Source organism: Penicillium manginii (assembly GCF_028828005.1).
Source record: "Penicillium manginii strain IBT 31320 chromosome Unknown utg000004l:1.0-7231830.0:1.0-7236170.0, whole genome shotgun sequence".
In the NCBI taxonomy this organism is placed as follows: Eukaryota; Fungi; Ascomycota; class Eurotiomycetes; order Eurotiales; family Aspergillaceae; genus Penicillium; species Penicillium manginii.
This window is the reverse complement of record NW_026643105.1, coordinates 6143967-6169155: the sequence shown is the minus strand read 5'-3', so window position 1 is coordinate 6169155 and position 25189 is coordinate 6143967. Positions and strand designations below refer to the sequence as shown.

General features: G+C 50.0%; 12 protein-coding genes across 12 annotated transcripts; 9 read left to right on the top strand and 3 right to left on the bottom strand.

Annotated features, from left to right (window-relative positions):
* Positions 1–751: 751 nt before the first annotated feature.
* N7533_006005 (karyopherin beta) lies at positions 752–3734 on the top strand (the record flags this gene model as incomplete). Its single annotated transcript, XM_057102655.1, has 5 exons — positions 752–791; positions 916–974; positions 1108–2540; positions 2596–3145; positions 3207–3734. The coding sequence occupies 5 exons, from the start codon at positions 752–754 to the stop codon at positions 3732–3734; spliced, it is 2610 nt and encodes an 869-aa protein (XP_056962285.1).
* Positions 3735–5021: 1287 nt separating this feature from the next.
* On the top strand, positions 5022–6743 carry N7533_006004 (uncharacterized protein; the record flags this gene model as incomplete). The annotated part of the gene is made up of 1 exon (XM_057102654.1): positions 5022–6743. The coding sequence occupies one exon, from the start codon at positions 5022–5024 to the stop codon at positions 6741–6743; it is 1722 nt and encodes a 573-aa protein (XP_056962284.1).
* Positions 6744–6917: 174 nt separating this feature from the next.
* N7533_006003 (uncharacterized protein) lies at positions 6918–7454 on the top strand (the record flags this gene model as incomplete). Its single annotated transcript, XM_057102653.1, has 1 exon — positions 6918–7454. One exon carries the CDS (start codon positions 6918–6920, stop codon positions 7452–7454), a length of 537 nt encoding a protein of 178 aa, XP_056962283.1.
* Positions 7455–8894: 1440 nt separating this feature from the next.
* N7533_006002 (40S ribosomal protein uS8) lies at positions 8895–9648 on the top strand. Its single transcript, XM_057102652.1, has 2 exons — positions 8895–9070; positions 9380–9648. Exons 1-2 carry the CDS (start codon positions 8938–8940, stop codon positions 9637–9639), a joined length of 393 nt encoding a protein of 130 aa, XP_056962282.1. The 5' UTR covers positions 8895–8937; the 3' UTR covers positions 9640–9648.
* A 643-nt stretch (positions 9649–10291) lies between these two features.
* On the top strand, positions 10292–11386 carry N7533_006001 (uncharacterized protein; the record flags this gene model as incomplete). Its single annotated transcript, XM_057102651.1, has 1 exon — positions 10292–11386. The coding sequence occupies one exon, from the start codon at positions 10292–10294 to the stop codon at positions 11384–11386; it is 1095 nt and encodes a 364-aa protein (XP_056962281.1).
* A 215-nt stretch (positions 11387–11601) lies between these two features.
* On the bottom strand, positions 11602–12784 carry N7533_006000 (pectin lyase F; the record flags this gene model as incomplete). The annotated part of the gene is made up of 2 exons (XM_057102650.1): positions 11602–12177; positions 12230–12784. The coding sequence occupies 2 exons, from the start codon at positions 12782–12784 to the stop codon at positions 11602–11604; spliced, it is 1131 nt and encodes a 376-aa protein (XP_056962280.1).
* A 726-nt stretch (positions 12785–13510) lies between these two features.
* Positions 13511–14722, top strand: N7533_005999 (uncharacterized protein; the record flags this gene model as incomplete). The annotated part of the gene is made up of 4 exons (XM_057102649.1): positions 13511–13546; positions 13620–13957; positions 14017–14583; positions 14644–14722. The coding sequence occupies 4 exons, from the start codon at positions 13511–13513 to the stop codon at positions 14720–14722; spliced, it is 1020 nt and encodes a 339-aa protein (XP_056962279.1).
* Positions 14723–15239: 517 nt separating this feature from the next.
* Positions 15240–16673, top strand: N7533_005998 (uncharacterized protein; the record flags this gene model as incomplete). Its single annotated transcript, XM_057102648.1, is given in 3 exon segments — positions 15240–15539; positions 15559–15750; positions 15825–16673. The coding sequence occupies 3 exon segments, from the start codon at positions 15240–15242 to the stop codon at positions 16671–16673; spliced, it is 1341 nt and encodes a 446-aa protein (XP_056962278.1).
* Positions 16674–16936: 263 nt separating this feature from the next.
* On the bottom strand, positions 16937–19160 carry N7533_005997 (uncharacterized protein; the record flags this gene model as incomplete). Its single annotated transcript, XM_057102647.1, has 2 exons — positions 16937–18829; positions 18897–19160. 2 exons carry the CDS (start codon positions 19158–19160, stop codon positions 16937–16939), a joined length of 2157 nt encoding a protein of 718 aa, XP_056962277.1.
* Positions 19161–19752: 592 nt separating this feature from the next.
* On the top strand, positions 19753–21396 carry N7533_005996 (phosphatidylserine decarboxylase 1; the record flags this gene model as incomplete). Its single annotated transcript, XM_057102646.1, has 1 exon — positions 19753–21396. One exon carries the CDS (start codon positions 19753–19755, stop codon positions 21394–21396), a length of 1644 nt encoding a protein of 547 aa, XP_056962276.1.
* Positions 21397–22241: 845 nt separating this feature from the next.
* N7533_005995 (Auxin Efflux Carrier superfamily) lies at positions 22242–24288 on the top strand (the record flags this gene model as incomplete). Its single annotated transcript, XM_057102645.1, has 4 exons — positions 22242–22509; positions 22615–22781; positions 22902–24157; positions 24222–24288. The coding sequence occupies 4 exons, from the start codon at positions 22242–22244 to the stop codon at positions 24286–24288; spliced, it is 1758 nt and encodes a 585-aa protein (XP_056962275.1).
* Positions 24289–24690: 402 nt separating this feature from the next.
* N7533_005994 (multicopper oxidase-domain-containing protein) lies at positions 24691–25166 on the bottom strand (the record flags this gene model as incomplete). Its single annotated transcript, XM_057102644.1, has 2 exons — positions 24691–25047; positions 25164–25166. The coding sequence occupies 2 exons, from the start codon at positions 25164–25166 to the stop codon at positions 24691–24693; spliced, it is 360 nt and encodes a 119-aa protein (XP_056962274.1).
* Between the last annotated feature and the right edge of the window lie 23 nt (positions 25167–25189).

Sequence of the window (25189 nt, the reverse complement as noted above, 5' to 3'; positions counted from 1 at the left end):
CCACTGCTTGGTGGGTGCGCTTCAAGGAGGAAAACCAAAACAAGCAGAAGTTGAAGTACTCCGTAGAGAGGCAGAGATATACTGGCTGGCACTAGCACCGGTACTGGCACCACAAGACAAGAGCAATCTTAGTTCTAGTTATTAGAAAATATCTATACACCCGGGCACTCTATAAAATACTATTTTATATTTCTCATCAACCAGAGAAAAAACCTTCGTTTAGAATTGCTCAGTGGATGTTGGCTTACCTCATCACCCATCACTCCCCAGCCAATCAACGTCCGCCTCTCACTGACCTCAACATCCCCCCCCCCGGGCGCCTTCTGTCGTCGAATTCTGTCTTCGATCTTGCCTCTGGCTTCCATACTCCCTCTTTAACAAGAGACCATACCTTTCATTCTCACGGCCCCTCCCCGCCGATTTGCTTCGACCAAGGCCACCGCTGCGCCCCCAAAGGAACCTTTATCCTCTCGACGCCTCCCGGCTCTGGTGCATGCCTCGTCATATCCACAAAAACACCCCGTCCTTTCCCACCCACCTACCACTCCAGGGATTCTGAATTGTCACCACATCTGCTGTACCCCGTGGTTGCTGATTTCGTGCCTGGATCGATCCCTTATACTTCTACAGGCTTAGAGAGCTCTGATCACCTTCTTCTCCACCTTTCTTTTTCTTTTTCCTTTTTTCTCTCTCCTCCCTTTTACCCCCACATCGCGACCCTTCTCTCGGTGTTTCCTTTTTTACAGACATCATGGATGCTCGTCAGGTGCTGCAGAGTACCCTCGCGCCAGGTATGGATTCCGTGATCACCCCCTCTCTTTTCTTTGACGGACACATGATGCCCTCGTCGTGTGCCCTCGAGGTCAACTGTGTGCGGGAACCCCTCGCTGACCGTGTTTTCTCTTTCTCTCGCAGATGCGGCGGAGCGTACCAATGCTGAGCAGCAGCTCGCCCACGCCGCCGAAGTTGACTTTGTATGTGATACCCTTCCATCTTTCATGTTTTTTCCTTTGCCTTGCTTTTTAGGTGTCATCACAAGACAGCTGCGACCTCCCCTCGATCTTCCCCAGCGACCCGCTAACGCGCATCGTCTCTATTTTTTCCTAGGCCGCCTATCTTATCACACTAGGCCAAGAACTGGCCAACGATGAAAGCCCTGCCCATATCCGTGTTGCCGCCGGTATCGCCTTGAAGAACGCCTTCACCTTCCGAGACCAGGCTAAGCTGCGTGAGGTGCAACAGCGATGGATTCAACAGGTCAACCCCGAGACCAAGACCCAGGTCAAGGAGCTCGCCCTGAAGACCCTCCACTCTACCAACGCTCAGTCCGGAAATGCCGCCGCCACTTTGATCGTCTCTATTGCGGCCATCGAGCTGCCCCGCAAGGAGTGGCCCGATCTGATGAATATTCTCGTCCAGAACGTGGCGAGCGGTAGCGACTCCCTGAAGCAATCCTCCTTGACAACTATTGGTTATATCTGCGACTCCCAAGATTCCGAACTTCGTGAGAGTTTGATCGAACACTCAAATGCTATCCTGACGGCTGTCGTCCAGGGTGCCCGTCGGGAGGAGCCCAACATGGAGGTCCGCTTTGCTGCCATTAACGCCCTCAGTGATGCCGTTGACTTTGTGCGGTCCAACATGGATAACGAGGGTGAGCGCAACTACATTATGCAGGTTGTCTGTGAGGCCACTCAGGCCGATGAGGTCCGTGTGCAAGCTGGTGCATTCGGTTGTCTGAACCGTATCATGGGCGCATACTACGAGAAGATGCGCTTCTACATGGAGAAAGCTCTGTTCGGCCTGAGCATCATGGGAATGAAGAGCGAGGAGGAGGAAGTCTCCAAGCTTGCCATCGAGTTCTGGTGCACTGTTTGCGAAGAAGAGATTGCTATCGAAGACGACAACGCCGAAGCGGCCCAAGAAGGTGTCGAGGCCCGTCCTTTCTTCGGCTTTGCCCGTGTGGCCACCCGCGAGGTCGTCCCCGTTCTCCTGCAAGCTATGTGCCGCCAGGATGAGGATGCCACTGATGAAGAATATAACGTGTCGCGCGCCGCCTACCAAGCGCTGCAGCTCTACGCCCAATGCGTACAGGGCGATGTCATCCAGCCCGTTGTTGGATTCGTTGAAGAGAACATCCGCAATGAGGACTGGCACTATCGCGATGCCGCCGTGGCCGCTTTCGGTGGTATCATGGAGGGTCCTGAGCCCCGCGTTCTGGAGCCCCTCATCAAACAGGCTCTGCCTGTTCTCCTTGGAATGATGGAGGACAACTCCGTCTCGGTTCGTGACTCAACTGCCTATGCCCTGGGCCGTGTCTGCGACTGCTGCCCCGAGGTTCTCGACCCCGAGGTCCACCTGCAGCCCCTTATCTCCTGCCTTTTCAACGGTCTTGCCAGCAGCCCCAAGATTGCCAGCTCCTGCTGCTGGGCTCTCATGAATGTTGCCGACCGATTCGCTGGTGATGCCGGCTCCCAGACCAACCCCCTGTCCAAGCACTTCGAGGAAAGTGTCAAGTCTCTCCTCACAGTGACTGAGCGGTATGTATCTCTGGGTAATTTTTCTATATTTTCAACCTAGCTAACTTCCCCCTAGACAGGATGCTGACAACCAGCTGCGTACTGCTGGATACGAGGTTCTCAACTCCTTCGTCCTAAACTCTGCCAACGACAGCCTCGCTATGGTTGCTACTCTCTCGGACGTCATCCTCCAGCGCCTTGAACAGACCATCCCCATGCAGCAACAGGTGGTCAGCGCCGAGGACCGCATGCTTCTTGAGGAGATGCAAACTAGCTTGATCAGTGTCATCCTGGCCATCGTCCAGCGCTTCGAGACCGACATCAAGCCCCAGGCCGACCGCATTATGACCGTTCTGCTCCAGGTTCTCCAGACTATCGGAGCCAAATCCAGTGTTCCTGATGTTATCTTCGCCACCGTTGGTGCTATTGCCAGCGCTATGGAGGAGGACTTTGTTAAGTACATGGAGCAATTCAGCCCCTTCCTGTACAATGCTCTGGGCAACCAGGAGGAGCCCGGTCTCTGTGGCATGGCCATCGGCCTCGTCAGCGATATTGCCCGTGCCCTAAACGACAAGGTCCAGCCTTTCTGCGACCACTTCATGAACCTGCTACTGAGCATTTTGCGGGTAAGTTCTATGTTCTGTAGATCAGATCCAGTAGGACATTCACTAACATAATCAATTACAGACTGCTACCAACCAGCTCAAGCCTGCCATCTTGGAGACTTTCGGTGACATTGCTCAGGCCATTGGAACCCAGTTCGACACTTACCTCACTGTTGTAGGCGGTGTTCTCCAGCAAGCCTCTTCGGTTACCACCAGCAACGACCTGCCATTCGACATGGTCGACTACATTGTTTCCCTCCGCGAGGGTATCATGGATGCCTGGGGTGGTATCCTGCTCTCTTACAAGGGCACACCTTCCATCACTCAGCTCCAGCCATTCATCGAGTCCATCTTCCAGCTCCTTCATATCATTTCCCAGGAGGGTAACCGCAGTGAAGGCCTGATGCGTTCCTCTATGGGTGTTCTCGGTGATCTTGCCGATTCTTTCCCCAACGGCGAGCTGGCCCATTACTTCCGCAACGACTGGGTCACCGCTCTCGTCCGTGAGACCCGTACCACTCGTCAGTACAGCCCTCGGACCATTGAGACCGCCCGCTGGACTCGCGAGCAGGTCAAGCGCCAAATCAACCTTGGCGCTGGTATGTCCTAAGTCTAGCACCCGAGAGGTTTCATCCTAACGATGATGACTTGCTGCCCCTCAACATCACTCCCGATTCTAAGCTAGGATCAGCAAAGTGTCGGCTTCGGACAGCAGCCCAGGGCACCCATGGCTTTTAAACCCAAAAGTTCCGGGCTGTCTTACCCCTCGTATCGGATTGGTATTTCCATTCGCGAATGTCGATTTTCTACGTTGCTTTACGTTCCTCTACGTTGCCAGTGGATTTTAATGACTGCTACGCTCTTCCAATCCCAATCCCCCCCAGGAGGTCTACCCGTATCATCTCCTCGCCCAGTCCCGGCTCTTGACCTCCGCTAGCCTCCCATTTCCTAGCACCTTTTTTCTTTCTGGTTGCCAATCCTCCTGATGACACCCTCGACTGAAATCCCATCCACCTCTTCCCCTTTATGGCCGTTTCTCTTTTCCAACTCCTTCTCCTTTCTCCTTTTCGTTTTGTGATACAAACTATTTTTACCCACCCTCACCTTTCCTATCCTGCCTTTTAATTAGACAAGACCCCTTCGCATCCCTATAGCATTGCAAGTCATGTAGCCCAAAGACCTCATGTATCCTCCCCCATTGACTCATGTCCGCACATCATGTAACCCTTGAATCATGTCTCCCAATTTCCAGAAAAGAATCGTTGTCATGAAAAGCTGTTCCTCCCTCTCTGCTCTATCGTATACTGCTACCACCCCCTTCAACCCAGCCTTGCACTGGACACTTCGATGTATAGATGACCACTGTGCAATTAACCCGGATCTCCACTATCCCCTGTCTCGTGTTCACTGGAGAATTGACTGATGCAGTTGTAGTGGATCTGATGTACTCGTAAAGTAATTTAAATATGTTCAACATCTGAAATTCAGTCACTAAAAGCGCACATCATGTCGAGATAGTTTGTTGTTAAACAATGTACGGAATTCAGTAGTCCCGATAAGTGCCCAGGTGTTTCCAAGGTTAGAACCTTGGAACTTGAAGTCAATGCCCAGTACCTCCACGTCAAGTTCAAGCTCATGCACACTACCTAGTAGGTGGGTAAATAGAAGAATCGGATTGTCAACCTTGGAAAATAACGGAGTAGATGGTAGGCGACTGGAGAGTGGCTTTTGTGGGGTTGGATGGCCTTTTTTTCTCACTGTTTCGTTATTTAGAGCGAACATTGTAATTTGGCCAGCTCCGGTGCTCATTTATGTAGTAGTATAGCTAGACAGAACCACACAGGGTAATAATAGGGCATTTATGGGGCAGCCTGGAGGTTTTGTAACAAACAGAGCAATGGTGGTGCAAGCGCAGCAACTACCTCACATTCACTTTACACTTCCAACCTTCTCTACCACAAGTCGCACAGGCTTGAATACGCCAGAAATGGAAAGCCAACCAGAAGATACCGAGCCAAAGCATGCTACTGGGGTAGCCCCAGATCATCCGCTAACGCTTCATCCTGTGTCCTTGCCAGCCTTTGATCACAAGTCAACCGAACATCCTCGACCGAAATTCTCTTCTAAGTCAGTTCCCGAACTTATTTCGACATTGTACCTCATGACAAATGTCGAAGCGACAGACACCAAATCCACCCGAGAGGCAGCACTTGCGGTCGATGTATTTAAAGATGGTCACCCAGCGTTCTTTGAAAAGCATTCGCCACTTCTACCAAATATGATATGGTTCTTTGTTGCGAAATTTGATTTCAACGTCAGCCCTCAATCTCTTCATGTTCATGATACTTTTGAGTCTCCAGAGCTTGCAGCACTCCGAACTCGAGTTGTATGCAGCCTTGTACACCAGTACGAGGATATGTTTGTTCGTTTTATCCCACCGGCTGTGCGTAAAAGCCAAATCCGAGACGCAAATCAGGATATCCTTTTACATGCAGAAGGCGTGAAGATGATACGACTTGGAACAACGGTTCTTTATTGGAATCTAAATGATCTCTATGTCACTCAGACGGGTATAAGGGAACGAAAGGATAGCTGGAGCCCAAGGAGACCTTTAGAGGACTTTGCAAGACTTGAAGTTCCATGCCGCAGCATCAAGATGACAATCGACTATCGATCTCGATTTAGTCTGGAAGATTATGGCCTTTCACTTACCATTCTAGAAGATGCCCCACCAATACCTCTTGCCCTGGTATCACCTTCAGTACAACTGGAACAATATGAGAATTCCATTATCGGATTCGATGATGCAGATAACGATATTAATTTGTCATCAAAGACCCAGACAAGATCATTGTTTCTGGTGCCTAGGGCTCTATCCTCGACCAAGAAAAACAAAGATCATGATCGACATCAACCTGGAAACCAGAATTCGCAAGAAAAACGAATCGAGACAGCCTTGATAACACCAAACAATATCTCCAATCCATCTGTCCAACCACAAGACCAAAGTCAAAATCAAAAGCGGATCCTGCAGATTATTAGACAGCCAATTGAAGGACTAGTCGAGCTACCTCCTCTTGGAGAGGTTGACCACCTCAAGATTCTGGATCAAGTGATCGAAATGGCATCTACAAAATATAGTGAGCGATATGGAGCATTTCGTCAGGCAAAACTTAACAACCCAAACACCGATCTGGATCCCAAGTGCAAGCTTATCAACAGCCTCAATCCCAAAGTAATACTTGCCTTCCAGAATGGAATACACGATGTTGAGGATTTGATTCGGATTTCTGGAGAGCCAGAAAAGCGTGATTGCCCTGGCATCTACCTCCATATCTTATGGAAATCCGATAACGTTTTCTTGTTGTATATCGGACAGTCTATTGTCTTGATGATAGGAATCCCAGATCATAATTCAATTCGGTATCGGATCCGGCATCCTTCAATGCATTACACGATCTGGGATTCCTCGGATGATATCAAATCTTTGTTTGTTACACTAGCAAGCTTTGACAAAGATTCGTGGTCTGAATCTCAGTCTCAACCCCAAGGGTTTCAAGGCGACCCCAAGGAATACATGCTCAACCTTCTAGAGATGTGGATGTGTTGCGCATTTTAGACATTGGGGGCAGTGCATCTACCTTTCAATGACAGTGAGCCTAAACCTTGGGCAGGACGTCATCTAAACATCGCAGTTCCTCTATGGCAACGATTCTCTCACGAGCCAAGAAATTTCAGAATTGATGGTCTCAATCGCCTGGATTTTCAAGAGCATCTTTCCAGCCCAGATCCAATGCTCCGCAAATGGGCAAAGGGCCTTCGCGACTCTTACAATGCGCTCCGGAACTCACCAAACTTACAGATCCGTTCCTACTATTTTGACCAGCAAAGAAAGGCCGGTCTACTAGCAGTTCAAGGAAAAGTTCAGCTTCGGAGATTTGAGAAATACAGTGCCCTTCTCAATAACAGGATCCTAGGAAAGGCTCAGCGCACCCCCAAAGGTGGATGCTTGGTGAACTTTGGAGATTTCTTTTTCACCATCCGAAGTGATACGCCTGTCCGTCCAGGCGATGATATCGCCATCCAAGCTTTTCTAACAGAAAATCCGCATCCTGATCGATATGCACGATTTGCCATGGCGACTGACCCAGCAAGCCGACTACTGGTAGGACTCACATGCTCAAAGTGGGAAGGGTGGCTTTTTTCTGAAGGGGAAAAGGATGTATTCAAGATGAATAGCCTTGTCGACATACTTGAAAATGTACCCAATGAGGAGAGTAAACTGCTCGAAAGACGGTGGCAGAGGGCTAGAGCAAGTGGGGGGGGTTAAGCGGCAGACGGTCTATACCTGACTCGGGGCTCCGTCGGCTGTTCTCAACTGGTAGATTTCAAAGTGACTCTCCAGTGCAAAACTAGTAATGTGCGACTAGGTAGTATCAAAGACCCTATTTCAAATTTGAATATTCTGGGTTTGAAATCTCCGGATGCTAAGTTGTAAGAAACATCATGATTAACGGTTGGGCTAGCGGTGCCAAGAGCCAAGTGCTACTAATATTTTATACATACGCCATGGTGGTAGTAGTCAGACAAATCTACTAGTAATGCCCAGGTGGACTATTGTAGGGGGATACTATCTACTCTTCATGCACTTTATTTCTTAACACATAATTCGTGAAAATTGACAGTGATATATTGACTTGTGGAACTATTGAGAAAGAGTGGCCTGGCATGGCTGACCAGTTTCCAAACAAGGTCAGGAGAAGCCCATCTGTTTCATATTGGCTTATTCTGCGCCAATTTTACATGATAGGAGCTGTGGCGCAACGGTAGCGCGTCTGATTCCAGATTGGGATCTCCAGAGTAAGCATTTCTCATCCGCTTTATAACCCAACATTATCTAACAATATCTTTCAGAGGTTAAGTGTTCGAATCACTTCAGCTTCAATGCTATCATTTTTTTTACTCCAAGGTCATCTGTTCGAGTCGCTTCAGGTTCACAGCCATGGACCAAGTGGATATGATAGGAGCCGTGGCGCAACGGTAGCGCGTCTGATTCCAGATTTGGAGTCTCCAGAGTAAGTCCTTCTTACCATATTTGGTATTGCAACATCATCTAACAAATTCTTCAGAGGTTAAGTGTTCGAATCACTTCGGCTTCAACGTTGTCATCTTTTTCTTTTGCTTTTTTTTTTATCAAAAAACAAATTGTCTCCAATTCCTTAACAAGATCTTAGGATCGAATATTTTCCACACACATTCTACCGCCCTGGGATCGCTAATTTTCTGCCATCTTCATCACCGCCACCGCCTACCCTGTGTGTTATATACGCTGGACAGCCATGTTTCTATCACCACGTGACTGGGATAAGGGCATACCGGCATAACCCTACCTTAGTCAGCTCGCACAGTCAGCGGCAAAGCGGGCCCTGGGAAAACCAAAGTTGACCGAGCTCCGCCAGATTTTCATCCACGACACGCCCCGACGAATTCATCCTCGAGGTATGTACGCCCTTCCCCCCTACCAGCCTCACAGCTAGTCTGGGAGTTGCAATCATCATGCCTTTGCTGTGCATCCCCTCCGAAGACGACAAAATCTTTATTGCTTTTTGATTCGGTTTGATTCGATTCGAGTCGATCGCAGCAGGTCACGATGATACGCCTCTCCCATCCCGGCACGGGCTGAAGAACTCCTGCAAAGGGGCACTCTTTGCGCTCGAAGACTACTGGTGGCTGACTTAACAACCTGTCATCCGTAAAGATACCTCATAATCCTATCCCCTTGATTTGAGAATCTCGCATTCACAACCGCCAAAATGGTCAAGACTTCCGTCCTCAACGATGCGCTCAACGCCATGAACAACGCCGAGAAGGCTGGCAAGCGCCAAGTCCTGATCCGTCCTTCCTCCAAGGTCATCGTCAAGTTCCTCACTGTCATGCAGAAGCACGGTATGTTCTTCCAATACCTCTCAAGTCGACAAGCCAAGTACTGCATTGCCATTGTCGTTGCCATGTTTTTTCTCCCTTGTCTCTTCATATTTCCCTCCTTTCCCCATTTGTCTTCAGCATGTCCTCCCCGAGGTCTTCGGGCTGATAACTAGGCGGCCGGTCTCAATCAACCTACGACGTCTGCCTTTTAAGTGTCCGATAGATTATTTTCAGCGGAGATCTTACATGTTTCCGAAAGTGCTTTTGGCAATGCCTGTGTTTGGCGACTTTTAAATCTTCGCAACATCGCTGACTTTCTTTTTCTTTCAGGCTACATCGGCGAGTTCGAGGAGGTTGACGACCACCGCTCCGGCAAGATCGTCATCCAGCTGAACGGCCGTCTCAACAAGTGTGGTGTCATCAACCCCCGCTACCCCGTCCAGCTCCGTGACCTTGAGAAGTGGGCTGTCCAGCTTCTGCCCTCTCGTCAGTTCGGTTTCGTCGTCCTGACCACCTCTGCCGGTATCATGGACCACGAGGAGGCTCGCCGCAAGCACGTTGCTGGCAAGCTCCTCGGATTCTTCTACTAGATGGAAGTCGTTGAAAAAAATTCCAACCTCAATAAAAAGTTGTTGTTTTGACTGGTTTCTTCATGCTTGGGCTGGGCCCTGGGAATGTAATCTAGTGTAGCGGACATATACCCCCTGATTATAGTTACAGAGTACATGGCTTCGATCCAATGCTATCGATTCTGGTCAACGTATCATTTTTTCGTAGAACTAGTAGGAAATACTAGGAATTGGCATTCCGAACTACTGCACAACCGCATTGAATCAGCTGAACTTGAGCCCCTTCCATTGGTGCACCAGAGACATCCGCAAGCTAGACATTAGCGCTTATTCCCCAAGCTTTATTGGAGCGCGACCCCATTCAAACATGAAGAGGGGTAGTAAGCCAAAACGTAAGACATGAAAATATTACCTTTCTCTCATCATCAGGTGGCCTGGTCGGTATCCATATTATTGGCTTCCCCTGGAGTGCATGAACTAATAGTATCACATAGTATCTTCATCTTGCTGACGGAGTCCTTATAGCTCCATCGAAGAAGCTATGAGCGGTGCAGAAGGTAAGATGGTAACCCATTTTTGGACCGAATTTCAACTGACTTCCTCAGACTCCTCATCGGATGAAGTACGATGGCAGGTTGCTTGGTTCGCTTTAGTTGCATTAGGACTTGCCGCCATGGTGCAGCCCTGTGGTAATGTGCTATCTCGAAAAGAGAAAAACCACCGCTTCTACATCCGTGCTTCGCCTATCGTGTGCGTTGCCGATATGGTGCATTTCATCGCTTTGGTCTTTCTCGGCTTTAGCTGGCATCTCCCAACGTGGTTGTACAATATCAAATTTGAACTGAAACGGAGATTCGAAGGTGAACCAGGCGCCAAAGATCGAGAAGCCGCTGAAAACTCCATTGGTATCCGTTGGATCTTAATGATCCTTGGCGCCTACCAGTTCCAAGCTATCAAGCTGATAGGGATGCGAGGGATACCGTGGACCCAGGCTTGGGCCATTATGTTCGCAATCTCAATACTCTTTGGAGAAATCCTCATTTTGCTTGTCAGGTATCTTAACCTCAATGACGGCTCGACTTATACATACCGTCCTCAGTGGCGCTGGAACAGGTACAGGTACAGGAACATGGATACTAACCTATCCGATTCTTTCTACCTCATGGAAATCATTCCAATTGTACTACAATTCGCCATTTCATACGGGCCTCTTTTCACTTTAATGTGGAAACTGCTTTATTCGTTCGATGAATATCCCTATGCCCCAGTTTTCATTCCTCTCTTTTTCGCATCGCCATTGTCCATTGTCCATTACTTGTGTAAAGCCATTCAGTTTTGCTTGCAGTCCGTGGGACTAACTCATCAAAGGACGAACTCATCTCTGTCTGGGAATCACCTCATCTCTGGGATGTATCAATTCTACTCGAAAATAGGCTGCGTCTCTGTTTCTATGCTGTCAGCCCCTCTTCTCATCAGACAAATGGACAATGCTATTTCGCCGATGCCTGAGGTGTCCCTAGTCCTATGGACATGGAAATGGAAGATTCTTTCCTGGATTCTCTATCAATTGCTTTGGAGAGCGACTGGAGGCAGTCCTCAGTATACCCAAGGAAACATTGCAGAGCTGCTGTTTCGAGTGGACTCCTTTCGGGGTTTACAAGCTGTGGAACTCTGCTTTCTCACTATCCTTTCCAGTGCTTTGTACTATGGGCTGCTTTACGATTCGACCGGAACTATTAATCCCGAATGGACTGGGGTTTTTGGATAGTCTTTACGATATGATGATATAATACTAGTACATATGCCAGCTCAGGATTCGGTACACAAGAGTATCCAACCACTGCCGGTTTCAAGTTCTCTATCATAATGAAAATGCCGTGCTACCTAGGTAGTGGGCATACAAAATTGCTCGATTTACTAAATATTGTATTTGCGGATGTAAACATAGTAAGAAACCAATTGTACAGAAGTTCGAGGCAAAAATCAAAGCTTGCCCATGCCTGCGTTATTCGGGACGCCAGATAGCGCCTCGCTGGCAGATGTTGCAGGGGCAATAGTAAGCCCCGAGAAGTCTGAGAAGAAGGAAGTATCTGTATAAGACGAGATACTAGCCTCGTCTGAGACTGTATTCACCTCACACGCACGGCCCAAGGCAGACTGGCATTCACTAGCGGAAGATGAATCGGGGGTAGCAAAAAGCCGGCCGGCATAGTCCCCAACAACGGTAGTCACATCCTGCCAGACGTTGCCCTCGAATAATCCCCTAGCAGTAGAATCTCCACCCTCGAGAGCATGCCCGTTATTCTTGTCCCAGACGTTGTTCACTGCATGTAGGAGGGTTCCTCCGCTCAAAGCTGGGCTGCGGCCGGCGGTCATATAGATGTAGTTGTTTTGCAAAGTAATCTCATCTGCGTCGCCGACCATCTCAAAAGTCCAGTAGGTGTATCCGTCACATCCAGTTGAGTAGGTGGTCTCTCCGTTCACAAAGTTATTCGAGAGAGTGATGCGAGTGTTGGTATCGTACCCGAAGGTGTAGTGCTGGCGACCAGTACGTGCCGTCTGGAGTTGCTATTAGTATGCGCAAAGCAACTCTTGTCTAGAAATTACTCACAGTAACATGGTCAATCCAGATTAGATCAGAACCATCGAGGTAGATGGCGTCACCTCCCCATACATACTCGGGGTTCAAGTCTGAAATCTGGATGTTTTGCACGATGATGTTCGACACTCCGTCTCTGAACCTCAACCCCTTTCCCTTGATGATACCTTTGTCTCCTTCGCCGAGAATGGTTTTGTTCGAGCCGACATCTATGCCCGTAGTTCCAGCAGTGTACCAGGTTGCCTGAGAAGAAGGGGAATCTCCGCAGTCGTCTTGGATGATCTTTTGACAGCCATCGCCGGTGCCCCAAGAAGCACAAACGGTCCCAGAGGTCGTGCCTTCTGACTCAGTGAAGTCATATTCTTTATCAAGAACAATAACACGGGCGGTATCATCGGTAAGCCACTCCTTCAGCTCATCAATATCGCCAGGTATCTGTGCACTGGCATCGCCGCCGCCTGTAACTCCAGCAGCGAAGCCTTGAGCTGAGCCAGAGACCGAAACAGCAGCACCAAGATGTGCTACTCCTAGTAGACTCACATAGATAAGAGATGATGAGAATTTCATCTTGAGGGGTATGAAAAATGTGAATACTCCAGCTCTAGGCAAGGGTCTGCAGGGTGCGGAAGTGGCTTAAATAAACACCCAATGACACCAAACATATTGAAAACGGATTAAATCCCGTTTTGTTTTAATTGTTAATGAGTAATACTTGACAGTTCTTCAGTCCTGCAAATTTCTGGCTAGTGGAGTACCCGAAACGGTTCTAGCATACCCTGAAACAGCCAACCCGCTTGGCTGAGACTGGTAGTAGTATCTAACAGCTTTTAATATAATATTTGGGAGAAAAGGTAAATATACTTTACCTAGGTGGGTATTATTAGTATACTACTAATAGTAAAGCCCGCTTGATCCATTGAAGCCACCTGAAAAGTACACGTTTTCCCGTTTGCTTTCAAGTTATCAGACCCCGATACATGCCTCTATCACCAGGGTTGAAGTTGTACTAGTACTATCCGATTCAAAACCCCGTGACCAAACGCTTGTTCTTTTCAATTCTCCAAGGCCAGACACTGGCTAATCTATTCGCAGATGCGGAATACTGCCAAATATACTAAATATAGTATTATCCTAAAAATGAATGTTCCACGGCAGCGTTATTGTTTAGTTCCGGACCGAGGCCCAATCCCACCGCCCCAACCCCCCGAATCTCATTCTGCCCCCTAATTTCCTTTTCCCCGCAAAGTCCATCCGACTTGGACTGCAATATCATTTATTGATTGTTTAACTACAATGCCGCTAGACACAATATACCTGACTCGCCATGGGGTGAGTTCATACCCAAAACATCAAGACATACTAGATGGGATATATATGATGTGTGACTAACTGTCAATTCCAGCTTCGTCTCAACTGGACGATTGACCCCCACACTGGCACCTACAAAGCACAGTTTCCAACACCGACAGGAAACCCCGCTGATCCAGCATTGACCTCGCATGGTGTCCGACAATCAGAAGAGCTAGCAGCGCACATTATCGCCCCGGAATTCCACCCCAAGCCATTCAGGGTTTACTCGAGTCCATTTTACCGATGCCTGCAGACCATCCAACCCTCCGTCGAGCAGCTGAAGCAGAAGCACAAGGAAATTCAATCTCATGATGGAGAACCCGCAATCCCATCGCGTGGCCAAATTGAAGAAAGCGCAGATTTGGACGTGCGACTTGAAAATGGGCTGGCGTATGTGGGCAACGAACTCCTCAACCTCACCTAATGTGAAAAACTCACCTTGTTTACAGAGAATGGTTCGGCCCGACAACCTTCTTCGATCACCCATCGCACCCCGACCCAAGTGTTATGCGTACCCATTTTCCAACAATGCTCCACGAAACCCCGGAGAATAAGTACTCACCTATAATCCACCCATCGACAAGAGGCGAAACAATCGCCCAATTGCACAACCGTGTCGCCGCAGCCCTGGAGGGTATAATCGCCGACGTGGATGCCGAGATTACGGCCGTGGAAGCGAGCCAATCTCCCGAGCAAAGAACAAGCAAGGCCATTCTGATCTGCGGGCATGCAGCTCCGCTTATTGCCATGGGCCGGGCTTTGACCGGAAATATGCCGGAGGATAGTTCCGTCGAGGACTTCTTTGTTTTCACAGCTGGGATGAGTACGTTCCGCCGAAGAGGCGCATCTACCGGCCGGAATGTGAGGGTTGAAGAAGGGGTGTTGGCTGAGGGGACGAAGTTGTATCGTTCGAAGGGTGTGCCGGAGTGGGAGAATGGAAAGGGTGTTGGAGGTGGATGGGACTGTGCGTTGAATGGAGACTGCAGTTTCTTGAGTGGAGGCGCAGAGAGAGGATGGTGAGAATTCCTTTTGATTTGGAATATTTTTTTTTCGATACTGATCCTTCTCGATTCCAGGCACTTCAATGGAGAGGAGGGATTTGATACGAACTCCATGACACCTGCAGACCCACCCGTTGGCGCGACAAAGCTATGAGGAAGGTTAATCTTATGAGATTCTGATTATTACTAGAGTAGACAGTATCATGCATGCTCATGCATTGTCGTGCACTCGATACGACGATAGATCTTCATCTTTTACACCTCTGGTTTATGTTTTAACCATTCAGCGAAGTTCGCCAAGTATTGAGAATCAAGGATATGAACTTTTTACTCCATAAACAACAATGTCACTAGTAGTATACTTTGATACTGGTACTAGTAGGGAGCGGAGTACTACTACCAGCTCCCCGAAGTCGGCCACTTCCGCATCTGTCAGTGAGTCACCTCAAACTTGAAGTATCCACATCGCCACGACTCCACCAGTTGCAGCTTTGAATTCGGTTATCCACGGGGATATGACATGTGGGGCACGCCCAAAGCAAACGACAATTAATAATGCCGTCCAAATAAGATTTGAAGGAGAATTTAAACTCTTTGCCATCCGTGCAGTATCTTTCCAACGTCCATTCAATTTACGTGAAAGGGACATCATATCAGCTGAGCCCCACGGAATGGCGACAATCACGCAAACCATGCCAACGACGGCAATCGAACTGCCGAACCTCCACGATGGCACCGGTGAAAGACAGCGGAATCAGATATCTCACACAGAGCCAGAGGCAGTGGCCGATGAGGTTATGCAGCAGTCCCTCCTTGCAGACTCAGAGGTTCCTGATGGCGGATATGGATGGGTTTTGATCTCTGCTTGCGCGGTGGTCACCTGGTGGTTTGTCGGGGTGTCTTACACATGGGGTGTCATGCAAGCCGAATTGGTGGAGAAGAAAGGCTACTCATCCTCGACCTTGGCCTTTGTGGGCTCGCTCTGTCCAGCCTGTATCTCGTTACTGGCTGTTCCTTAACGCGAGATTGATTCGACTGATCGGCGCACGCATCACGGCTTGCCTGGGAATCTTTCTACTTGGCCTGGGCAGTATTCTCAGTGGGTTTGCTACAGACAGTATTGCAGGGTTATTTATGACATGGGGGTTTGTGGGTGGTCTGGGAACGAGCTTATGCTTTATGGTGAGCAGACTCAGCAGAGTTTCGACCTTCCATCATCATTTTGTGCTAGTATACTTACCTCACTATCTGTCTAGGTCGTCTCTGTCACACCAGCACAATACTTCAAAGCCAAACGGGGTATCGCCAATGGTATAGTTTACGCTGGCGGTGGACTCGGTGGCACCGTCATCAGTTTCATCTTGGATGCTCTGCTTCAAAAAGTGGGAATCGCCTGGACCTTCCGAATCCTGGGTCTCCTCATCATGGCTACTGGTCTACCAGCCGCCTGGCTGATCAAGGAGCGTGCAGCGATCAAGCCCACCAAAATGGTTGAATGGAGCTTATTCAAAGACGTGCGTTTTGCGGTCCTCTTCGCCGTCGGCGTCATTGGAACATTCCCGCTCTTCGTGCCGGCGTTTTTCCTGCCCTTGTATACCAGTTCATTGGGGCTGCCGTCGAGCGCAGGCGCAGGTCTTGTCGCTGCATTCAACTTTAGCTCGGCCATTGGTCGTCTTTCCTGCGGATTTGCGTGTGATAAGCTCGGTTCGCTGAACACGCTTTTCTTGTCGCTGCTTCTGAGCGCGTTCAGTATTTTCGTACTTTGGCCGGTGTCTAATTCGATTGGACCTCTGGTTGCATTCGTGATCATTAATGGATCAGCGAATGGTGGATTCTTCTCAACCATGCCGACGGTCGTGGGTAATGTCTTTGGATCTGCTCGGGTATCTGTTGCGGTGGGAATGATTGTTAGTGGGTGGTTGGGTGGTTACCTTATGGGTGCCCCTATCGCTGGTTACATTCTCAATGCCTCCGGTGGTCAAGAGGGCGGTATTAGAGCGTATCGACCGGCGATTTTCTATGCAGGATCAATGGCAACGGCTGCGACGGTTCTGGCGGCTGTGCTGCGGATGAAGGTAGATCGAAGGATTAAGAAAACGGTTTGAAGGGTTGCCGTGTCATGCAAGATGCATCTAAAAGTTCAGTTGAATTCTAGGACATACATTTAGTCTACTAGAGCGGAAATGATAATGATGAATTTATTCTATGAAAATTGGTTTCAACACTTAAATAAAGGATCCCGTGGGACAGCAAGACGCATGCGAACACACAAGACACGCTGGTAATGAGGAAGATTGACGCAAACGCTGAATAGGGTATCGTAGAATGTGCCTAGCCCGCACGAGTATCAAGGGGAGAATCTCTCAACTTAAGCAACAGTCTGCTCTGGCTGGGTTATAACAGCAGGGGCAGCGGCGGCATCAGACCCGGCTTGCTCTCTTTCATGCTCATTCAAATTTTCATTCCCAAGCTCCCGAGGCTGTTCCTGTTCCTGTTCACGTTCACGTTCACGCTCGCGCTCCCGTTCTTGCTCTTGCTCTTGCTCTTGCTCTTGGCGAACTCGTTCGGCCTCGGCCGCATTGCGTGCTTCGACTTGCCGCTCGCCAATGCCGGGAACCAGGCTAGCAAGTAGAAGCACAATGGATCTCTCTGCGCGCCGGAGGAAGTGTATAATTTCGCCAAGCATACCCTGGGGCGCAGGATTATCACGATTCTCCCCGGCTTGATTTGGCCTTTGCGTGGACTGATCAGCAGGGCCACCCATATGAGCGAGGCCTTCGAGATGACGTTGGACTGGGACCACAATGGCTCCATGGAGTTGCTGAGGAATGTCTGTATCTGACAGAACAGCCACTATCACAGCACATGTGACGAGGAAGATACGCGTCCAAGTACCTGCGTCGCTGATCATATAGCAGAAAAAGTACATGCGAATGAACATCCAGACGCGGCGTACATAACGTCCAAGACCTGCGCCATTGGGGTCTCGTCGTTGCTGTTGGTTGATCAGAGCCTGACGAACGGCTTGATGAACGGCGGCGGCGTTTGCAGCATTGGGGTTAACCTGAGCTTCGGGAGCAGGGACTGCATGGGACTGGAACGAAGAAATTTCGCGCGAAGTCCTGATTGTGGTCTCCGGGGGGAGGATCAGGCTTTGTCGGCCATCTGGATGAGTTGCTAAGTAGATCCGAGAGGGCTCGGCTTGCAAGTAGGGAGGATTGTTCATTCCGACTCTGATTCGCTGGGCCTGTTGGATCAGTGTAATCTGATCGACACGCTCGTAGAGACGGGTGACACGATTCATCATTGCCTCGACAACATCTGCCGTCGAAGGGAACAAGGGTGGGGTGGAATGTATCCTTTCAATGTTTTGGTTTTGTCTCTCCGCCAGCATGTTTTGAAGTTGTGTTCGTATTCGGAACATCATGTCTACAGACGGTATGGTGTACTGGCTGATCAGGTTCTCCATTTCAATCACTTGCTGAGAAAGAAAGTGCCAGCCTTGTATTTGCTCAAGATATGGGGCCGAAGAAGGATCTGATTGAGCGAATGTACTGGTGTCAATAGGGACCGAATGAGGTCTGTATGCTGATGGAGTATTCGAAGCCGTGGCTGGCGAGGCGTTTGTATTGGTTGGCTTGAAACTTGAAGCCGCCGGCGTCGCCCAATTATGATTGTCTGATCCAGTCGTCCTTGATGAATCCCTTGGGGGTGAAGCAGGGCCACCACCATTGGTTGTTGTGTGAGAAGGAGAAGGATTCCATGCAGGCATTGCAGGAAATCTGGCGTCTACAGAGTTGATATTCTCAGCAGACGTAGTGTTGTGACCCCAAGATGTGGAGTCAAACTGAGGAAAATTCGACCGCGAATCAAACCCTGGTAAATTTTGATGGGAAGAGCTGGCCTGGAGTATTCGGTCCACGTCCTCTGTCAAAGCACCTCGACGCCGGAGTTCTTCTCTCAGTGTACTAGTCTGGTCCAAGCTTGAGGAAGCTGTGGCTCGCCATCTGTCTAAAACCGCATCTAGCTCGCTCCGAATACGATCCGAACTGTCTTGAGAGTCCTGTCCAATGGCGTTTGATGAAGGAGGCGCTTGTCCGCGATATCGAATTCCCTGTGTCGACGAAGCTAGTTGAGGCGCCACACCGGTGGATGACACATATTGATTCAAGTGCGATGGTAGATTTGCTGCGCTTGCCGTTGAAGATGCAGTGGGGGTTGGGGCTGGGGGCAGGACAAGGTGAATTGAGCATGGGGATCCCTAGAACCAACGCCGTTAGATCGACATAGCATGGTAGGTGCTAGATGGTAAGAACCTGGATACTCACATCGATAGGCCTCAGGACAGATGCTAAGCTCGCTCGATCATCGGTCAGAGGCTTGCCCTGGTAGATTAATCTCTGCTGTGCCGGAGCCGGTCGACTTGGGAGAGACTGTGTAATGCGAGCCTTGATTTGTGCAACGGTGTCTGAGAGAGATTGGTCGTGAAGCGTAAACCGCCCCGGGGCGGGGATTGAAGGGGAGATAACATGTAGAGTGATCTTGTCGGACGCCATAGGGGCAGCTCCTCTTGTGGCTGGATCAGTTGTCATGTTGATAGCAGTTGTAGCTTTGCGATGACGTGGATAGTTAGATGGTCATGGCGTGGTGGCAGTGAGATGAGCGAAGAAGAGGTGATGGCGTTGGTTGGAGCGATTTAATCACACGATGAATATGATACACAAAGGGATCGCTGCCGGTGAAGTGACAGTGGTGGGCGCGTCTTTGTGGGGATGTTTGCTTTGGGGAGATCTGGCAGGAAGCCAAGAACCGGGGCTGATAGCGCGATAGTGGGCAACTCTGGAGTGGAGTATAGTATGGGTCTTAACGGAGAGATGACTTGTAGTGTCAGCCACCAATGCTTGGAGGATGGTAAAAGGAATGGCCGACAGAAACAAACGTAGTAGTAGAGATGTCGCAATTATGAACCATTTCCAATTGGAGAGGAGAGAAGAGAAGAGGAGAGGAAATGACTCAAGTATGTACTAAGGTCAACCATACTGAAGGTACTCCACGTGCCCTGTGCTATTCTGCCGGGCGGTGTCTCCCAGGTTTCAAAACTTCTGGTCACGTTCATTCGGGGCCAAACCTCGCCGAGGTCAGATCGATTTTGTGTCGATCCGAGAACCCCATGGATTAAACACGATGGCCCAGCGCCTTCTCCACAACTCCCCCCTTCTTCGTTTCCATCACGCCACCCCGCTGACCGGGGGCGCAGCGACGATGGAAGTCCTTTCGTTTAGAGCCACTGCACGCCATCAGGCCAGCATGCGCCATTTTTCTTCAAAGTCATGGAGACAGTACAACAAAGATAATCAGAAAGAGAGCAGCAGCAGCAAAAGTGGAGGATTTGGCTCCCGACTACGCTTCGCCCTGCGCAACACCAAGGTTGAATGGTACCCGATCCCTGTCGGTCTCGGCATCGGCCTCCTAGGCGTTTTGTCCTTTTACAAGTCCCAACGAGCAGAGCGTGATCGTGCCGTACAGGATACCGCTGGTGAAGAGTGGGAGAATGGAGGCCGGCCACCACGTCGCCCACGTATCGTACCAACCGGCTCCTGGCAGGTGCAGTTCATGTCGACCTTACCCCTGAAGGCCATGTCGCGCCTCTGGGGCCGTTTCAACGAGATCGAACTTCCCTATTACTTCCGCGTTCCTGGATTCAAACTATACTCTTGGGTTTTCGGCGTGAACCTGAGCGAGGTCGCCGAACCCGACCTACACACGTATCCCAACCTTGCAGCCTTCTTTTATCGCAAGTTGAAGCCCGGCATGCGACCTCTCGACCCCGACCCACGAGCCCTGCTCGCACCTTCCGATGGTCGTATTCTGCAGTTCGGTATGATTGAGCGTGGTCAGGTGGAACAAGTGAAGGGCATGACTTATAGTTTGGATGCCCTCTTGGGATCGGCCACGCCAACAAACGCTGACCACAGCAACCGCCTCTCTGATTCTACTACGGAAGCCACTCAGAGGGACGCCGAGAAGCTCAAGTCCGATGAGGAGTTTGCCCGCCTGAATGGTATCTCCTACACCCTCCCCGATCTATTATCGGGCGAGACCTCGACCAAGCGACAAGGCTCGACGATGGATGCATCGACCACCTCCAACACAACCTCGGAAGTGCAAGTGCAAGAAGAGCTGGCTCGCGGAGACGGAATTCCCTGGTATGCACCCCGAACGGCCAACAAGCATGCTCTATTCTACGTGGTGATCTACCTTGCACCTGGAGACTACCACCGGTTCCACTCGCCCACGGCGTGGGTGGTGGAGAGCCGTCGTCACTTTGCCGGCGAATTGTACTCGGTTTCTCCCTACCTGCAGCGCCATCTCCCAGGCTTGTTCACTCTCAATGAGCGGGTGGCGCTTCTGGGTCGCTGGCGATGGGGTTTCTTTAGTTACACACCGGTGGGTGCCACGAATGTGGGCTCGATCAAAATCAACTTTGACAGCGAGCTGCGCACCAACAGTCTGTTGACAGACACGGCGGCGGACTTGGCGGCGGCCTTGGCTGCGAAACGAGGCGAACAAGATCCTGGATTCGTGGAGGCTACATACCGTCATGCCAGCCGTACTCTGGATGGACACCCTCTGCAACGGGGTGAGGAAATGGGTGGATTCCAGCTGGGAAGTTCGATCGTGATGGTCTTTGAGGCACCCCTGGGTACTGAGAAATCTGCTGAAGCGGGCTCGGCCGAGGACAAACCCTCTGATGGCTGGACGTGGAGCATTGAAAAGGGGCAGCGTATCAAGATCGGTGAAAAATTGGGATTTGTGGGAGAGGCATAGATGGCCCCTTTCTGCGACCACGGCCCGGGAATCCTTGGATTGGACATATGGAAGGGGATTTGTTGTAATATACCATTCTGGCGCGAAGTCGCCCATTTTTTTTTTTTGATTTGTGCGAGATGTTTGAATAGAGCAAGTTGGAGATCTCTTACCTTACTTTATAGAGGGGGATAGCATGAGATGGAGCGGAGTACCTTGGGTATGGGGACCGTAGTCTATCTCAATGTGATTGATCTAATCTAAGATTGTATCTATGTAAATACCTTAAAATCTGCAGTGTACTACACTATCGACTTATCAGACTCTATGTATCGTACTTTACCTAGGTGGTCTAATCAGCTCCGCCACAACGTGTCATCAGGCTCCAATTTGATTTGTCGTTGCGTCATGACGGATCCACGGGTCGAGACGCGTCTTGAGGCTGTCGCTCTTGGCTAAACATCAGTTGTTTGACGTGTACTTGTTTTGCTCTACTTATTCCTGTGGAATAGAATAACTCATGTTACATGTATACTTGGATAGTTGTACTTTAGACACGTACTGAGTTAAAAACCCGACGGTTACACATGGCGTGATACTCCCCTGGCAAACAAAAACAAACCGGGACAATCAGGGCAACCCTTGGTTGAAGCAGGTTCAAGATGGTTCAATAATCTTGGTCGTGGCCATCATTGAAGTCATGATCTGACGGAATGCCAACTTTCCCATAGCCACAGCCAAGCTTCCACTTCAAGTTTGCTTTTCTTTCCTTTCTGTCCCTTCCCTTCTCTCCCTCCCCATCATCCTTTTTGTCCCCCTGGACAAGGACAGGTCATAGGAACTCCTCAACTTCTCTTATCGCCTTCATGGCAATTTTTACCACGCCCCGATCCTTTCAATACAATGCATTCGCCCAAGATCCGCTGGTCGCCAGTAACGCCTTCATGGCGAGCGCCAACCCCCAGCCCAAGCACCCTCCATTCGGCTACCTACTGCTCCTCGTCTTTGAAGCCGTGCTGGAGGTGGTCTGTGTCTGCTTACCCGGCTACATCGTCGCCCAGCAGGGCCTCTTTGACGCCGATGCCCAAAAGTTTGTCGCAAACCTGAATGTGATGCTCTTCACCCCTTGTCTGAGTATGATATCCGAATCCCCCCCCCTCCATCGTGAAACGAAGCGACGACCCCCTCAATTTCGGTCGCATTCGTAATTGACTTACTGACAACCATGTTCGGAACCAGTTTTCGTCAAGTTGGGCTCTCAATTGACCGCGGAGAAGCTCACGGACCTGGCGATCATTCCTGTCATCTTCATTGTCCAGACCCTGGTCTCATACTCTTGCTCCTGGGCGGTCACTCGATGCTTTCACTTCAAAAAGCGCAAGGCGAACTTCGTTACGGCCATGGCGGTATGTGGACTCTCTGTCACGTTGATTGGTGCTAATCGGCGATAACCCTTGGGAATCCCCGGGTCGTCACGCCATTTGATAAGCTCTACATAGTACAGTGCTGATCCCGCATTCCAATAGGTCTTTGGCAATTCCAATTCGCTGCCCATTTCCCTGGTCGTTTCCCTATCGCAGACTCTTAGAGGCTTGCACTGGGATAGGATACCACACGATAACGACGATGAAGTTGCAGCGCGAGGTATCTTGTACTTACTCATTTTCCAGCAGCTAGGTCAACTGGTACGTTGGAGTTGGGGATACCATGTTCTGCTGGCGCCAAAGGACCGATACCTCGAGGACTCCGACCAGAGCTCGAGCGGTTCATCCATCATTGAACGAGGCCAAGCACGATATACCGACAACCCCGAGCAAACAGATCCCGATGAGCCACTGATTCGCACGCGTAGCTCGGATAGTTTGCATCGAGCTGCTGACGGTCAAACCCACGATCATGGCAATTTCCAATCAGGCGATCAGACTCCGATCTCGACACGCGCCTACTCATACTCGAAGGTCTCATCGGTTCACTCCAGGACTGAGTCAATACACAGCGGGCTCGATTCTGATCTCTCGCCAAGAACGATTGGTCCGCCGCCCCGCGGGCCATTCCTACCACGCCAAAGTACAGGCGATGACATGCTCTCATTCCCCGACGTGGAATCCACTGCGCGCGAATTGCAGGCATCTGAGCAAACATTTGTAGGCCGCTGGAAGACATATTTCCGACGCCGCTGGAACGGTTTTCGCGAATCTTGGACTACGAAGAAAAACGCACTCTATGATCGTCTTCCACCAAAGACACAGAAAGGACTATCGGCAACATCCCATGGCTTGGGCCGTTTTTTCCGTGGCGTATGGAGTTTCATGAACCCGCCTCTCTGGGCAATGCTGGTCGCTATCGTTGTCGCCTCGGTCCCATCCTTACAACACCTATTCTTCGACAAAGGCACGTTCATTAGCAACTCTGTCACCAGCGCCATCCAGCAGAACTCCCAGGTAGCCGTCCCGCTCATTTTGGTGGTTCTTGGGGCGAACCTAGCCAGAAATACACTTTCTGAAGATGCCCTTGCCGATATGGAACACCCAGCCGATGAACGCAAGCTCATTATTGCGGCGTTGATTTCGCGAATGCTGTTACCGACTCTAATCATGGCACCGATCATTGCTCTTATGGCAAAGTTTGTTCCGATCAGCATTCTCGACGACCCGATTTTCATTGTGGTTTGCTTCCTCATTACCGGCGCCCCGTCGGCACTGCAATTGGCCCAGATCTGCCAAATCAACAACGTCTACATCGGTGCCATGTCTAAACTTCTTTTCCAGAGCTATGTTGTCTGGTACGTCTCTCCTCCCCCGTTAATTTTCTCCTTTAGAGAAGTCTGTACTAATGATTTACCTCAGGATTCTTCCATCAACTCTGGTGCTGGTCGTCTGCGCCCTGGAGGTCCTTGAATGGGCCGCCGCTTAGATGTACCCGCGCAATACAGTGTATTTTGACTCGCGAGAGGCTGGTCTTGGGTTATGCTGGATGCATCCACGCGCTCACTTTTCTGATTACTATGTTCATAATGTTTCTGGGTCCACTTGCGGATGGCGTTGCGTCCCTGTATTCTTTCGGGGCCTGGCGTTTGGGCTTGCATTCCATCATAGTATTACGATTGTCTCCCTCTTTCACAAACTCCTTACACTCCCCCCCCACCCCCCAATGTGATTATCGTTAGGTCTCTCTTTCTCTTTCTCTCTCTTTCTGAGCGGGTCGGTCTACAAAGGCTTGGTGACTTTACATTAAACCTACAATACCACCAAAATGAACACTAATTGACTCTTCAAATCTTCAGGAAGTACCATGTACCTCCTACTTTCTATTTGCCTAAGCTGACCCAGGACACATCTGTGTTCCCGTCGGAAGCACAGATGTATCATGCGCGACCAGTCCAGCCGGGTCTCCCTGGACATCAATAAGCATCGCCATACCCGTGGCAAAGTGCCAAAGAATATGGCAATGGAAAAGCCAGACACCGGGATTCTCGGCCCTGAATCGCAGAACCGCGTACCCGCGGCTGGGAATCTGGACAGTATCGCGCAGCGCGGCGCGAGACAAATTGTAGGGCTGGATAGGATCGGTGTCTGGGTCGAAGCCGGTGGGAATGACGTCTTCAAAGGGATTATATGAGCCCCATCCAAAGGTGGATTCGTGCGTTGCGAGGACGTAGAAGTGGTGGCCGTGCTGGAAGGGACATGACATGAGCGGGGATGTAAGGGATAATCGAGCAGGAGAACAATAATACTGATGTAATATTGCAGGGTGCTGGTTTGTAAAATAAGAAATGTCGGTGTGCTTACCATGTGAAATGGATGGGGGCCTTCAT